Source organism: Nyctibius grandis, chromosome 13 (assembly GCF_013368605.1).
Source record: "Nyctibius grandis isolate bNycGra1 chromosome 13, bNycGra1.pri, whole genome shotgun sequence".
NCBI lineage: Eukaryota > Metazoa > Chordata > Aves > Nyctibiiformes > Nyctibiidae > Nyctibius > Nyctibius grandis.
This window is the reverse complement of record NC_090670.1, coordinates 161931-176490: the sequence shown is the minus strand read 5'-3', so window position 1 is coordinate 176490 and position 14560 is coordinate 161931. Positions and strand designations below refer to the sequence as shown.

At 46.5% G+C, this 14560-nt stretch overlaps 1 protein-coding gene across 1 annotated transcript in view; it reads right to left on the bottom strand.

Moving 5' to 3' along the window:
• Nucleotides 1-952: 952 nt before the first annotated feature.
• The window catches only part of MSN (moesin), a 40050-nt gene continuing 26442 nt past the window's right edge, over nucleotides 953-14560 (bottom strand). Inside the window, exons 3-13 of the mRNA XM_068411820.1 lie at nucleotides 8602-8697; nucleotides 7801-8075; nucleotides 7261-7344; nucleotides 6766-6912; nucleotides 6185-6281; nucleotides 4969-5132; nucleotides 4383-4513; nucleotides 3548-3708; nucleotides 2973-3065; nucleotides 2320-2553; nucleotides 953-1279 (exon numbers count right to left, since the gene is read on the bottom strand). Coding sequence (XP_068267921.1) covers nucleotides 1115-1279; nucleotides 2320-2553; nucleotides 2973-3065; nucleotides 3548-3708; nucleotides 4383-4513; nucleotides 4969-5132; nucleotides 6185-6281; nucleotides 6766-6912; nucleotides 7261-7344; nucleotides 7801-8075; nucleotides 8602-8697 — 1647 coding nt within the window. The 3' untranslated portion in view covers nucleotides 953-1114. The remainder of the gene's footprint in view (nucleotides 1280-2319; nucleotides 2554-2972; nucleotides 3066-3547; nucleotides 3709-4382; nucleotides 4514-4968; nucleotides 5133-6184; nucleotides 6282-6765; nucleotides 6913-7260; nucleotides 7345-7800; nucleotides 8076-8601; nucleotides 8698-14560) is intronic.

Here is a 14560-nt window from a genome sequence, read left to right as displayed (position 1 = left end):
ATGCTGCTTGAAGCCAGGAAGACAGATGCAATCTTGTACGTGACCCAGATACAAGAGTAGTTTTTGGTCCCCAGTTGCTGATCACTTTTTATGATTGCATCTACTTTAAACCAAAGACATCTGAGCTACAGTAGATCTATACATAGTCATAAGGCACCAATGACTCTGTGCTAAAAAGGCCTCTTAGGGAAAAACCTGAAATCCTGTTCACACGACTAGAAATGTCCTGGTTCAGCAAGGGAAAAATACAGCTACAGGAATTTTTAATCTTTTACGTTTCTACCTGCCCCTTTAGGTTTCCATTGCCCAACCCAAAAAGGAAAGCAGTGTTCTTTAGCTCTCTCTGCCTCACTGGTTACATTCAAGTCAGACAAACGACAGTGAACAAAGCCATTTACCAGAGACAAAACTTCTGGAAGGCAGGGAAGTCGAGGCTCCAAACCACACTGCATCAGTGGGAATATTCCAAAGGCCTCCTTGCGATTAGGAATTTTGAAGTTCCATCATTAAACCACAAAAGGCAACACCAGCAGGAACGCCACAGAATCTGTTTGGTCTGCTTACGTTTGAAGGACAAAAGCTTTGGTCTTTTAGAAAGAAAGTCCACATTCTACCTCCAGCCCTTCCTCCTAAGCTCCAGCCTCCCCTTCTCAACTACGTAATTTAGACCCTGTATTAAGTGAGGAATTCAGACCCTGGCTACTAAGCTTAATACTGAAGCTTGTGCAAGTTAGTAGGAAGGCACAGTGTCAAACTGTTAGCACTTTATGGCAGGTAATTCAGTAAAAGTATCTGCTGGCCTCCCCACCCAACAGGAGAGGACAGCATCACAGCCACTTCAGTAAGCAATACAACACTAAATGCAGCGAGACTTTACCCAAAGCCAATTGATTTCAGATTTGCCCCAATACGTGTTTGCTTTCCCAAGCCACCCCAGGAAGATGTAAATACTATTCTTCTGTTGCTTAACTACAGCATTTGCCCAAGACTCGATAAATAAGGCCATGGTCACTCTTCTGTAGTGGTTCCAGCGTAGCACGATTACGAGTGAATGATGGGAGAGGATGGGAAAGAGGGGAGAAGAGAGTGCAGGGCAGCAGGTGCAGGGGAGAGTTTACATGGACTCAAACTCATCAATGCGCTGCTTGGTGTTGCCCTGCCGAATCTGACGGAGGGTCTTGTACTTGTCTCGGCCTAGGCGCATGTTCTCAGCGTGGATCATATCGTTGGCTGTCTTCTTGGTTTCATCCCGAGCATTTGCCAGCTCTGAGGAAAGAGCCTTTGGAGAAGGGGAAACAGATAGCCATAGGTTAGCACGTGCCGGAGACTCAAAGCTGGACAAGGAGGTTCCTGGCTCATCCTCCTAAAGATTCAATATCCGTGGAGACAGGAGACAGAGAAGCCCGAATCTTTACAGTTCTGGGCAATCTGCTCTAGCTGACCCTGCTTGAGCAAGGAAGTGGGACTAGATGATCTTAAGAGGTCCCTTCCAATGTAAACAATTCTGTGATTCTGTGGAAGTTGTTATATTTTTCCCTAACACTTGAAGGTAGAAAACATGAGGCAGTCTGTCACCTTATTTATCTTTGTCTCGCACAGTAAGACAGACCATCTCCAGTGTACTTCAGAAGAAGAATCAAGTGGAGGGATCTCTAAAGACAACAGGAGCATCTTGCAGAATTTGAGCAATTACTAGCCTTCTACCACAAAAGAAACTTGCTGCAGAAGACACAGTGCACCTCTGACACTCTGCCTGTGCGTAACCACCGCAGCACGATGCAGAACAAGCAAAGCCTGATGCACGTCAGGCAGCTGGCAGGCGGCGCCACGAAATGCTTGGAAGGAGTTAACACCAGAACACTGGAGTTCCTTATGAGAAGGTGGTGCAGCACTGCTCCCCCCACGCTGAGCCCTAGCAGCTGCGCTCAGGGTTCCGCAATGCAGCTCAGTCAGACAAGACGGTTACAGACAGCTGCTTGATAGGGACTGGACCAAGCTCTCCGGTTCATGGCAACCAGGGCTATGAACAGCTGTCAGATGGCTGGCAAGACTCACACAAGCACACTACATCTGACAGATGCTGCTTTTTGGCACTGCTTGAAAATACTTCACTACTTCCAGCGAAATGGAATTCAAGTGCCAGGAGACTAGATCTGCCTCTCTGCTCAATGGTTAAGCAGCTACCTGGCAAGATCATGCTCAGCCCTCTTGCCCCCCCACTTTTTTTTAAGTATCAGTATTACCTCTCAGTTGCAATTAATGGTGAGAAGAATAGAAGCAGCACCCAGACACACACCCTCTCTGCTGCCAACTTCTTACCTTCAAGTGTTTCTGGACCCGTTCGTTCTTCTCTGCTTCAGTGGTGCGCTCCTCCTCACTGCGGTCCTTGATGGTGGCCTCCGACCGTAGCTCAGCACTGGCTTCTGCCGCATTCTCATCCTGCTCATCATCATGCTCATTCTCAGAGTGCATGGGCTCAGTGACGTGAGGTGTGCTCATGGCAGTCTTCAGTTCCTCTTTGGTCTTTTCTAGGTCCTCCTGCACCATCTGTGCCTGCAGTAGGGCACGCACAGTGAGTTAGTCCATATAATCCTGAGCACGTGAGACTTCTCGCAGAAGCACTACTCAGGGCTTATTACAGGAAACCTTGCACCTCTTGCACACTGAAGTGGTATGTTCCAAAGCTACTCAGCCACAGTCATTTGCAAAACTTTCTGCTGGCTGATAATTCAGAGATTTGAAGAATGGTTATAATTCATGGAAAATGGGCTATAGGCCTAATTAGTAAAATTATTTCTACATGGAGTTAGAATAAGGCACTCACTCCACCAAGAAAAGCAAACTGGGTATTTACAGTGGCCTCAAGCTTGCAGACAGTCTAGTGTGGTATCTAGTGCAGTAGTTTAGGTCACAACACAGAATGAAGAGCAACTCCACAAAAAGCACTGCTGTTTGCTCAGATTCTGCTTTACCTTCTGTTGCCACTCCTGGGCCTCGCTCTCTTTCTTCTGCCTGGCCAGCTCCAGCTGCGTGATCCTGGCTGTGAGTTCTGCCATCTCAGCAGCCTGCAGAAGAAAGGCTTTTAGTGGGGACAAAACCAAAGTACTTGCTAAGTGAAGCATTTATTCCAAGTCCTGAATAAAAACAGTATCTCTAACATCTTTCCAGTAAGGAGAAAGTCCCACCAATATCTCCATGATGCAAGGGAAAAGGAAGCGAAAAGAGTTTTGGGTTTTGTGTGGTTTTGCTTTTTTCTTCTTCTCCAGAGCTTCAGAACTCAATTCTTTGAATCCAAACCTGAGAAAGCAATTAGTGAGCTCTATCACTCTGTTCCCAGCTTCACATACAAAAAAAGGGAAAAAGCACAACAATCCAGATCTTCTGTACAAAACCACTTGCATTTAGGTGTAAGTTCATCTGTTTGACACTAAAAATTAAAGAATCAAAGTATGCCTCCTCACTATACTCATAGCCTGGTTTGCTTCAAGAGCTTAGATGCCTACCCTGTCACTATTTTCCCTACCCGATTTTCAGCTCATCCACTTACCAGCTGTTCCTGGGTCTTTTGCTGATCATGGGATGCTTTCAATAGGGCCTCCTTTGCCTCTTCTGCTTCTCTACGTTCTTTAGCCAGTTTCTCTGCTTCCTCCTGAGCTCGTTTTCTCTCCTGTTCCAGCTCCATAGCTCTGCGGGTCTGTTCTTCCAGTTCTGAAAGAACAGGGGAGCGCATTTGAAGAGAGATCAAGTGAAGATTGGCAGTAGAAGAGGAAGGTGCCCTTACACCTATGTTCTGGATGAGGGTTTGCCTTCAGAGGGACAGGTAAAGGAGAGATACAAGCAACTGTCACCTTTCCTCACCTTCACATTGTAACCGGAGCTAGAAGACTAAGAGCCAGGCCTGTTCCAAGCCAACAGATTACTTGCCCAGTTGATTTGTGGGGAAGTACCCATCCCAAAATGACATCCTTAAAGGCAGAGAAGCATACAGCATTTTGCTTGGGCAACACCACATGGTAACACTGGCCAAGCAATTAGATAATAATCAAACCAGAGTACTGGCTGGTGTGACCCCTGCTACACTTTTTGACTCCTTCCTCTACAGATGTGCTGGGATAAAGCTTCTAGCCAGCACAGGAACAACTGCAAGGTACTCTCCCTGGCAGAGGCATCTTGGCTGCCATCCATCTCTAAGGCAAGTCCTATTTCAGCAGTTGCATATGGAGAGCTTACACTCAGCTTCAGGAGGCTGAACCAGGGCCCTAACACCAGTTAGCACACACTACTGGAGAGCCAAATGGCTCAGAGATGCCGATGGCTTTACTACTTGAACCCTTCTCACTCAGACTATGCATCTAAGGAAATACTGGAACATTTCATATTACCTTGCTGAGCTTTCTTGGTTTGCTCCTCAATTTGCTTGAGTCTCTCCATTAGCTCCTCCTTCTCACGCTCAATCTTCTCCTTCTCCTTTTCTGCCAACTCCCTCTTCTTCTTCTCATTCTCCAGCAGGGCTCTGATGAGGGGGAAGTCATCAGGCAATTTCAAATTAACAGCTACTCAGACTGGACTGCTTCCTAGTGAAGCCATGAGCACACAAGAGATGTGCACTACAGCACTGAACCGATGACTTTTACACCAGACATGCCCCTTTATAGAAGTGCAGAAAGAAAAAGCTCTGCTGGCATTCATCTCAATGGCAAGTTCATAACAGCAATGTTGTAAGGGAAATCTCCTTATATCAAGATCCATTATTAGTCCTGTCAAATAGACTGGCAAATCTAAGATGGTGACAGTGGCTCACGTTTGTGATGAGTGCTATTTACATCATCCCATTAGATCTACTGAAGCAGAAAGCAATCTGCTCTGGTTTTGGCTCAAGCAGATTAAGGTGCTGCCAGCACTTTATCTAGCACACAATGCTATTGTGCAGTGACCGACCAAGTCCAGGTTACTCAGAACCCTACCAACCTCTCCATCTGCTTCTGATGCTTCTCTTCCCGAGCCTGTGCTTTCATCTGCTGCACCTCAATGGTATCTGGTTTACGTCTGCGCATGTAGAGCTCATGGTTCCCCATGCAAAGTGCCAAGATTCGTTTGTTAATCCGTAACCGAGGGGCATAGAATACAAAGTCCTGGGACAAGAAAAAGGCAGCATTAGACCTGTTCTTTCAGCATAAGAAGCCCCCTGTGTATGCAAATACGCTCCAAGACACTAAGCTTTCTAGAGTTGATAGCCAGCTTTTCTTAAGTGTCTCAGTCAGCAGTGGTGGTAGTTAGACACCTATCTTTCAGGAATGAAATTCAACCTGACAAATACACACAGGGCAGAAGTGCCCAACTTGTTGTTACAGTGTGCTGGGTTTCACTGCAAAGCATCCCTAGCACAGAGTGCACAGCAGCTTCGCTGTTTCATTACAAACACCATCGGGGCTGGTTTAGCAGGCACACAGACTGACTTCTCCCACCTCTCTTCCCTCTTAGTTATTTAATGCAACAGTCCGGACAGCCACATCAAGTGTAGTCTTTTGTCTTATGCCAAAGGGTGCTAAACATTATGTCCAATGGATAAATAACTTTTTTCTGCCAAAAAGGATCAACAGCAGCAGGAAAATGCTTCCAAGCAGCAATGCAACAAGAATGACCAGAAGAACAGAAGGTATCAGCTGACACAGGAAATTAATGAGCCTTAAAGATGAAAACAATTATGTTCATTATAAATTCGCAAGAAAAAGAATCCTCCCATCATAGCCTACAAAACTACCTGAAGCTTTAGCTTCAAGTAAGGTGAAAAACTGCAAAAGACCATCCCACACAGTACTAAAGCCAACAGGCTGCAAAGGAAGCATTCACAGTTCACATAGGTGCCTCAGATCCCTAATCTGTGTTACCAGAGAGTCTGAACAGTCTCAGGAAAAACCCTAAGCAAAGAGCTTCTCCCTGCCACTGACTCTGAACAGCTTAAGGTTATACTGAATACATTTCTACCCTCCTAGCCAGAAACAAATCCCAACTACCACCTTACTGCCATTAGACCCATTCTGTGCATACTGCCCTGAACAGACCAGGGAGTAGAGCACTGCTTAAGTCAGCGTTGACACTATTGATGAAAAGATTGTGTGCCATAAAAAAAACCAAGATCATTCTACTAAGAAGCCAAAAGTTTAACTTGAATATTGCTTCTTACTGGTGCTTTCTTGTCAATAGGCTTGATAACAAATTTCTTGTCATTGAATGAGATATTTCTGATCTCACTCCAAGGGAATCCAATTTTCGGTGTTAGCCTGCAGAAATGGAAAGCAAAAGGAAATAAAAGAGCCCCAAGTCATTCCAAATTCTTGACTTACAATATAAAGCTCAAAGTTCTACCAAGTCTGCCCTCATATTTCACTACTCTTATGTTGACTGGAATCAGCAAACAAAATTAGTCATGCAAATGAACTACGAACATAAGCAGCAGTTTTTCAATCCTCGTTTTTTTTAATGGAAAACAGAACTAGAGGACACATCTGTGGCAGGAAGACTAAGGATACAAGTAACACTAGCTTAATAAGATTTGCTAATAAGCAAATAAGATAATTTCTTGTATTTTTTGGTCCAAAGCAGCACATTTTATGGATCATTCTGGCAGTGTCAAAAAACACAGCCAAGAATGATACAGAAATTGTAGAGTTTAGTTAAAGACTTGAATTCCAGAACAGATTCATTTTGAACGCCTTTATATTGGAAGGGAGCTGAAGGCAATGACAAGGAGAGGGGGTTTATTACCTGTCACTCTGCTCATAAATGTTGAGTCCAAGAGCATCTACACCCAGCCAGAGTTCAGAGCCCTTCTTGTTCTTAATGCTGAAGTAGTTCACACCGTACATTTCCAGATCCTGTGCAATTTTCAGGTACTCCAAGACAGCATCTTCTCTGCAGCGCGCAAAAAGAAAGCAGATATTCCTTTTTGAGTCTATAAGCCATCAGAACAAGAAGGTGCTGTCTTCCTACATGGGCAGAGCACCCACAAGCTGGCAAAGGTTCCAAGCGTCACCCATAGATAATAAAGTCTGCAAAGTCAGTTTTGGTTTACTAAGAACAGCCAGCTGATGTGGCCTAGCAAGGGCAGAGGCATGTGAACCTAGTTACCCCGAGCAGAATAACCTGAAGAACGCTAACTCGTCCTGAAGCAAGCCACAGATTTTTGTATGCATTCATACATTGCACACTAGCATACACCACACTACTTTAAATGCATCAGTTTCACACTGCATCCATTACCTAATCATTCCTCGATGTTCCTCGTGCCACACCTGGATCCGCTCCTCCCACTGGTCCTTGTTAAGCTTGTGCTGCTCCAGAACTCTAGGAAGGGTACATGAGATGTTTGAGACCAGCCACTGCATTTATGCACAGTCACATCACTCTTGAAAAATGCTTCATTAAATACTCCATTGGTATCACAGTTCCCCCATAAAAAATATACCAGGAAATACAGTTTTATTATAAGGCTAGCTAGAGACACACTGGTCAGTACTCAGATTTCTGACAAATGACAAGCTGTATTCAGTTGCTCTTTTCCTTGTATTTTTGTTTTGGAGCTTCTCTCACTACTTCTGATTAGAGTTTCTTCAGTAGCAATAGGATGTTTAAGATTAAAGCTCTTAATTAAATGAATACCCATCCCAGTCCTGAGAGAGGCACCAGGCTATATTTTATTCTGAACATTCCAATCAAGACACCTCTCCCCACCCCCCAAAAAAAAATAAATCCCAAACCCTTTAAGGCAAAGAAGCTCTAAGACTACTCAGGTTCACTTACCGCTGTGGGAGCAGTTTGTCACTAGCAAGGTAGCCAGACTTGTGCACCTCTTTGTTGAAGTCCCCGTATTTTGACTGGACGGCGTAAGAAGCCAGCAGGACAGCTGTTTCCGGAGGGCAATAAATGTCATCATTCAGAATTGCCTCCTTCACTTGGAGGAAGAAAAGGCGCTGCGTGATGTCCTGGATCAGCTCTTCTGCCACATCCTCCGGGTAGAACTTGGCACGGAATTTGAAAAGCAGGGGGCTTTCTTTGCGTACATCCTGGGCCGTTACCTGGAACGGAGTCATCAGATTTTATAGCCCACTTACCAAGTGAAGGGGAGCAGGTTTATGAACAGGAAGACAGGCACGCATCAGAAAAAAAATCTCTTTTCCAGTGCAGAGTGAGTGGGCAGAAAAGCAAGGATTTGCAACTCCTTACTGCTAAATACCCCATCACCTCTCCCCACAGGACTTATGACAGGTGACTAGTTATGATCTGTGCTAGGTAAGTCACTTTACAGGTTTCTCTCCAAACAAGATGCTCACATGAGCCCCAGATTAGCGTGTTACCAGGAAGGGTAACGGATCTGCCTGGGTAACAAACAGGACTAGATGCAGGAGGACCAGGTCAGACACCAGGACTCCTTGTACCATGGGGAAGGGGCATGTGGGCTGAAGGAAGGCAACACCTACTCACTAATCTTGCAGTACTCCAGGTGCATGGAGAGGCAAGAACAGATCCCTGACAGAAGTACAGAGACTGAATTTGCCCCTGCTCTCCAAGAGGAGGACAAGTGAAAGCTTGGAGCAAACATACCTTTTTGTTCAACTTCAGCCATGTTGAGAAGCCCTTGGTGTCCTGATACTGAAGTCCAAAAAACCAGACCTCTCTTAGACCAATTGTCTTGACGACCTGGAAGAAAGATGATTAGCAAGAGCCCCAGTCAGATGGGCTGATCTCACTGCTGGCAGAGAACGTGTTAGAGGTAAGTTCAGATGAACGCGAGCACGACCAGTGCCCTAGCCTTCTGCCTCCGCTGCTACGGTGCACATACACAGATGACAGGGCATCTGAGGGGCCTTACGTGGGAGGTGTATTATATTCTTCCCTCTCCCTCATCTCTCTAAGGCTTGTTGCTATTTATAAACAACAGCTGGGACACTAGTTTCTTCAGCTACTTATCAGCCAACACGTACAACCAAAACACGATGCAACAGGTCTGACAGGTGTAACAGCTGCCAGGAATCAACAGCGCAGCTCCATTTTCAGGTACACCCCTCACTTATCATGCAAATGCAGAACCCCTGGGCAAGCCAGGAATCACCCTGCTAGGCTGTGTCCTACCAGGCTGTGCTATTTTAGTATTTGTATTCTACTCCACCAACAGCTGTGGACAGGCCTTTCACGCAGCCCTTCACTGAGTGGCACCACGAAGAGGTACTGCAGCAGGTTAATCGATATGCTACCCCTTGTGCCAGGACAAAGAGCCACCACAGAAATTAACTACACCGCTATGTAAGCCCTCTCCTTAGTCATCTCTCTAGCACACCATGGGTGCTGTGTAAATAAGAGTTAAGGAGGCTTTACAGACATACTGTAACAAGGGACAAGAGCCTCACGGGGGGGCAAGACTACTGCAGTACAATGCTGCTGCTGGTGGAAAGGAGGGGGAGGTTCCTTGGTAAAGCCTGTCCACTAGCAGAGGCCACAGCTTTGTGCCCTGGCAAGTCTGGGACATGCCACAGGGTGCAGCAAGTCCTGGAACTGAAGCTCCCCCACATCTCTGCTGAACCCCAGGAGTTGTTCTCATACTGGCAAACAAGGCACCTACCTGTCACCTCCATTACCAGAAAAGGAGGAGGGAGAAGACCCTTGTCTGTAGGTCAACACTGTACTTAAAGGATGACACTGTAAGCTGCTTTTACACACCACCCACCCCTGGGGCTTGCCCACAGCTTCTCTCCTTCAGAGGGACCCAACAACTGGATGCAGGGGATGAGCCTCGCCTGGGAAAGCCAGCTGCCTGACCACGGTGTCCCCCAGCCAGGCAACCTGAGGTAACTCTGTACTGCCTTGTCCCGTGTGTTATGATTTCTCCCTAAATGCCTCCTTCCTTTTAGATTACTTCCTTGATGAACCCTGAGGATGCACTCTGTTCCCTTCTGATCCAGTCTCTAGCTTTGGCAACACACAACGCCAAGGATGTAGGTTCCCCACAAACACATTACTAGTCAGACTCTTCAGGGCTTGGGTCAGACATTTCTTCTGGCCATACAAGAGCAGCACTAGGACCCTAGTTCCCTTCAGGCCCCCAAACCAAAGGCAGCTTTCAGCAGAGGCATGCTATTAGTTGCACACAGAGACAAAACCTACGCAAGGTCACGTAGTCTATAAACATCATCCCACTGGAGTCCATGAAATTATCCTTGCTTGGATATGAACTGGAGAACTGGGCTAAAGCCCACTGTAAACACAGGGGAACGTGGGGCAGATAAACCTTCATTTGTGCATATCTCATAGTAGAACGCACACAGCTAAGGAGGCTTTCGGAGAAGCATCAGAGTTTGCTGTGTACATGGAAAGCCCGTGGTACCTTCAGAGGAGGAAGAAAGGCTGTCCCAGAGCAGAGCTCTGCTCCCGGCAGCACCAACACGTGGATGGGTGGGAGCTCCCTCCCTGCCGCACGTGTCTGCTCTCCTCGCGTCCATCCGTCAGCAGCAACGCCTGGGAACCCAGCGAGCTGGACGGCCCGCGAGGAACCGAGAGGCATCGCACTGAGGCCCTGCACAAAAGGGCCTTTATTCCACAGCAGAGGTCTGCACAGCAATAGCAGTGACAACAACGGACTGGACAGAAGAGAGGGGAGACAGCACAGCACACAACATCACACCCCCAAAGTGCTCCTGACCAAACCAGAACGCGGCACAGTCCCTGCGGCAGGAACCACACAAGCTGTAAATCAAGGCGTGTTGTGGCTCGTCAGCCTGCGCACAGATCTGGCCCGTTTCGCCTTCATCATGAAGCTGCTTTCCAAGCAAATGCACGTGACAGCAACCTCTGTCAAACAGGGGGGAGAAGACAGTCCTCCCTCTTTCCCACCTCAGCTTTAGCAGGTTATTTAGTTCCATTTAGCAAGGGAAAAAAGCATGAAGAAGAAACAGCTTTCCGCAGCTGCAAGGAGTCTGGCTGGCAGTCAGCAGCTCAATTACGTTTGGAGCTGTGCAGCATTCAGAGCCCTGAGGAACTGTGAGATGTTCCAAAAAGCAAACGGTCACTGGCAGCAGCTGAGGGTGGAGAAGGGCTGGCACGCAGGGCAGAAGAATAGAGTACTGTCTAACACAGACCACTATACTTAAATAACTAAAGTTTACACTCTCAGCTTGAGTGACATCTTTTCTTCGTGCCAGGGAGAACATTAAGTCAGTCCCTGGGTACTGTTTAGCCTGCAGTACTAGGCTTAGTCTACAACTGGCAACAGACCACAGGCAGCCTTAAAATCCAGCGGTCCCACAGTACCCTGACGTTTCTGGTGACTCTCACTTCACCTTCCAGCAACAGCCTAAGCACACCGTAGTACTATATTTATACTTATGTTCAGAGAAGAAACACGAGGTCTTCCAGGTAACCTTTTCTCTCACTTCTCCTTCCTCCACGTTTTCCAGGTCTGCGTGACGACTCCTGTTCTTCCCCTGAGCACTCACCCGTCTCCCTCCAAACTATGTTCTTGCCTTTGAATGCTGCCCCACAGCAGCAGAAGAGCCATAAGCAGCCTCTTAAATGTAGATTTTAGTATCAAGATGACTGAAGACTGCTCTCATTCTCAGCCCAGGAAATACATCACCACACTGGCAAACAAGTGCAGATCCTGCAGAAAAGCACTATCTACACAAGGGCAAGACTAAAGCATGAAAGCAGAGAAGACATTCCACTCAGACCAAGCTCCTGCGCCAAAGGCCAAAGCATCCCAGGCTACACCGCAGCACAAACCTGTCTTGAATCTCACCTGCTGTCCCAGTCAAAGATGAAGCAGGCCTCTCTCCCTTCCTATGACAGGCATGTCAAGTACTTCTGAGAGAAGACTGCTAGCAAACCTTATTGCTGGAGGAGCTCTGAACTCGTGCCACACCTGAAGTGTCATATGCCACAGTCAAAACCAACTCAGAACATGGTCTTGGAGATATGCTACCTTAACAGCAGCCATGAACATTCAACTGCTCCCTTTCCGTTTGGCTGATTCTTCCAGAATATGGATATACTTCTAGCTTTCCCTTTCGAAGTGCTAAAATGCCAACGTGCTAGACGACAGGATCTTCTTTGAGCTTTCAAGCTTATCACAGCTCGTCATTGATCACCTTAGCAACAAGCAGTCCATTTTTGGTTGGACTACTGCTTTTATAAAAGTCAATAAGTTTCTACATGTTCCTGTGAAATCTGAGACACATTTCCACGGCACTCAACCACAAGCCTTCATTACACAAACTTCTGGTGTTTGCTGGAGGAACCAGCCACTGCCTGAGACTTGCTGCTTTCTACCATGAAACTGCCATAGGAAGTTTTTGGTTCAGTGCTTTCATCTACTGGATCAAGTGCTCCAGACCAGGCTCCAGACCAGTTTCCTACATATTGAAACGCTACTAGGTAGGACCTTGCCAAGGCTAAAGGCTTCTCAGTCTCCCTCCTCACAAAGCTCAGTTTACAGGCCATGAGAGACCAGCCACATTTATTCCAAACACAGCTCAACCCAGCTGGCATTACTCAAAAGTCGAGAGAGATTTGGTCAGCCTGTAAGCTTGAGCAACCACAAAAGAAGAGACTGACAGACTGGTACTCTTCAAAACCATTACATTCACTGCAGCGGATAAGCAAGCCAGGGGAGGGCACATGAACTCAGAATCTTAGGTGCTCTGGCTCTTAATGAAATGTGTAGGATCCATAAGAATTAAAAAACAAAAAAAAACACACCAAAAACAATCCCAGACTCCACTACATATTAGGCTCAATGCTGACATTAAATACAGCATCAGTGACTAGGTTTTGAGTGAGCAGAGATGCTTATTGTTACAATTTTAGCCCATAGCTGAGTGCACTTTTCTATTACAAGCTTAGTTTTGACCCCAAAAGCTCACAAAACTGAGGAAAAGCCTCCTAGGAAGGTTAACCACATGCTTTCAAACTCTGAAGTGACAGATACTGAAGTTTTTCTAATGTCACATTTCTCCTTAACCTGTGATTTGGCTTCATGGCTCTTAATTGGACAGAGATCACCTTTAATGACACTGGGTGCTTTTGGTTACTCTAAAGGCTCACTCCCACCATCTCCTGGACTTTGCAATGTCCAAAAGCTAGCATTGGAAGGACTGAAGTTTACATGGTCAACTGTAGGCTCAGAAAGCACCAAGCACATTGCTGAGAAGCAAATCTGTTCCCAAGCTGGAGAAACAGAGTTCATTTTAGGTTGGGGAAGGAAACACTGACTGAACAGTTTAGTAACCACAACTCATCGTTAAAAAGATCCTGATGTAAGGCCTATCAAATGGGTGAGATCCCCACCCATCCATTGCATTCACCACCCACCAGACCCAGTACAGCAGACAGCTAAGATCCTCTACCAGGGACTAGAAGGAACACGGAGCTCTGAAAGGGAATGAAAGAACAAGGCACCAGCAGGATCCAAGGTCAGAAGCAATCAGAAACAAAGCATCTGAGAAGTTGCCTTATACATCACGTGGGAGACGTGGAAGAAGGGAGGATGTTTTCACACTGCAGAAGCTGTCAAAGCGGTTGAGGGTTTTGTGACTGGTCCATACGCAGCGTGCCTGAGTAGCCTGTAAGAGACAGTGTCCGCTAAACCAGGGCACTGCTGCGGAAGCTTCCCAGCCAGCCAGCAGCGGAGCACTGAGGCAAGAGTTAGTCACCTCTGCCTGTCCAAGGTACATGCTAGCTCCCTCGCCCCTCAACAGGCAAAAGTCTCACAAATTCAAGCTAGAATCAATTTACCAAAACAAACAAACAAAAAAAAAAAAGCAGCTTGAGAGGAAAAAAGACTGGAGGGACACAACCTCAAAGCTATCCACAGCAACAAGTAGCTAAGCAGTTTTACCAGAGAAACTGTTAATCTTCCATGTGTAGGAGATACCCAAGGCAAAGCAATGCTTTGCTTTACACACTGGTCTCCAGTCCAACTGCACTTCAGTCTGATGCAGAAAAGGGTCAAAGAAGGAAAACAAGCAGCTATCGCTGTTGCAGTGCCTGTGCCCTGCACCTCCAGGAAAGCAGTATTTCAAGGTACTTGTGAAGTGATCCAACAAGCAGCACCCCTGACAGGCATAGCCCATCCTCAAGCTCTTCTTTTATTCCATCACTAGCAGCTGAGGAATGGGAGCAGAGCTACTGGTTTTGCTGGTGAGTCGGTAAGCATCAGCTGCTGAACTCCAGCGCTACGAGGTACAGAAGCAAAGACGCACATAAGCAAAGCTGCAGAAGAAAGACAGTACAATCCTCCTGTCTCAATGAATCCAGGTTTGTCTGCGCACGCTAGCTTAAGCTATTTAAGCTAAAGCTGTACAGTTACAAGCCTAGGGGATGGGTTTTATAGGAAGATCTCTAGTATAAATCATGATGTTACTGCACTGTATATCAGCTCAATGATATTTCTCCAGCCAGCTACTGTGGGGCAGAAGACATTTTTCAACAAAGCAGTGAAGCATCAGCATTGTTCTATCACTACAAAAGTTTACTTCGGAATTTAACCAAGCAGCAAAGAGGCAGACAGGAA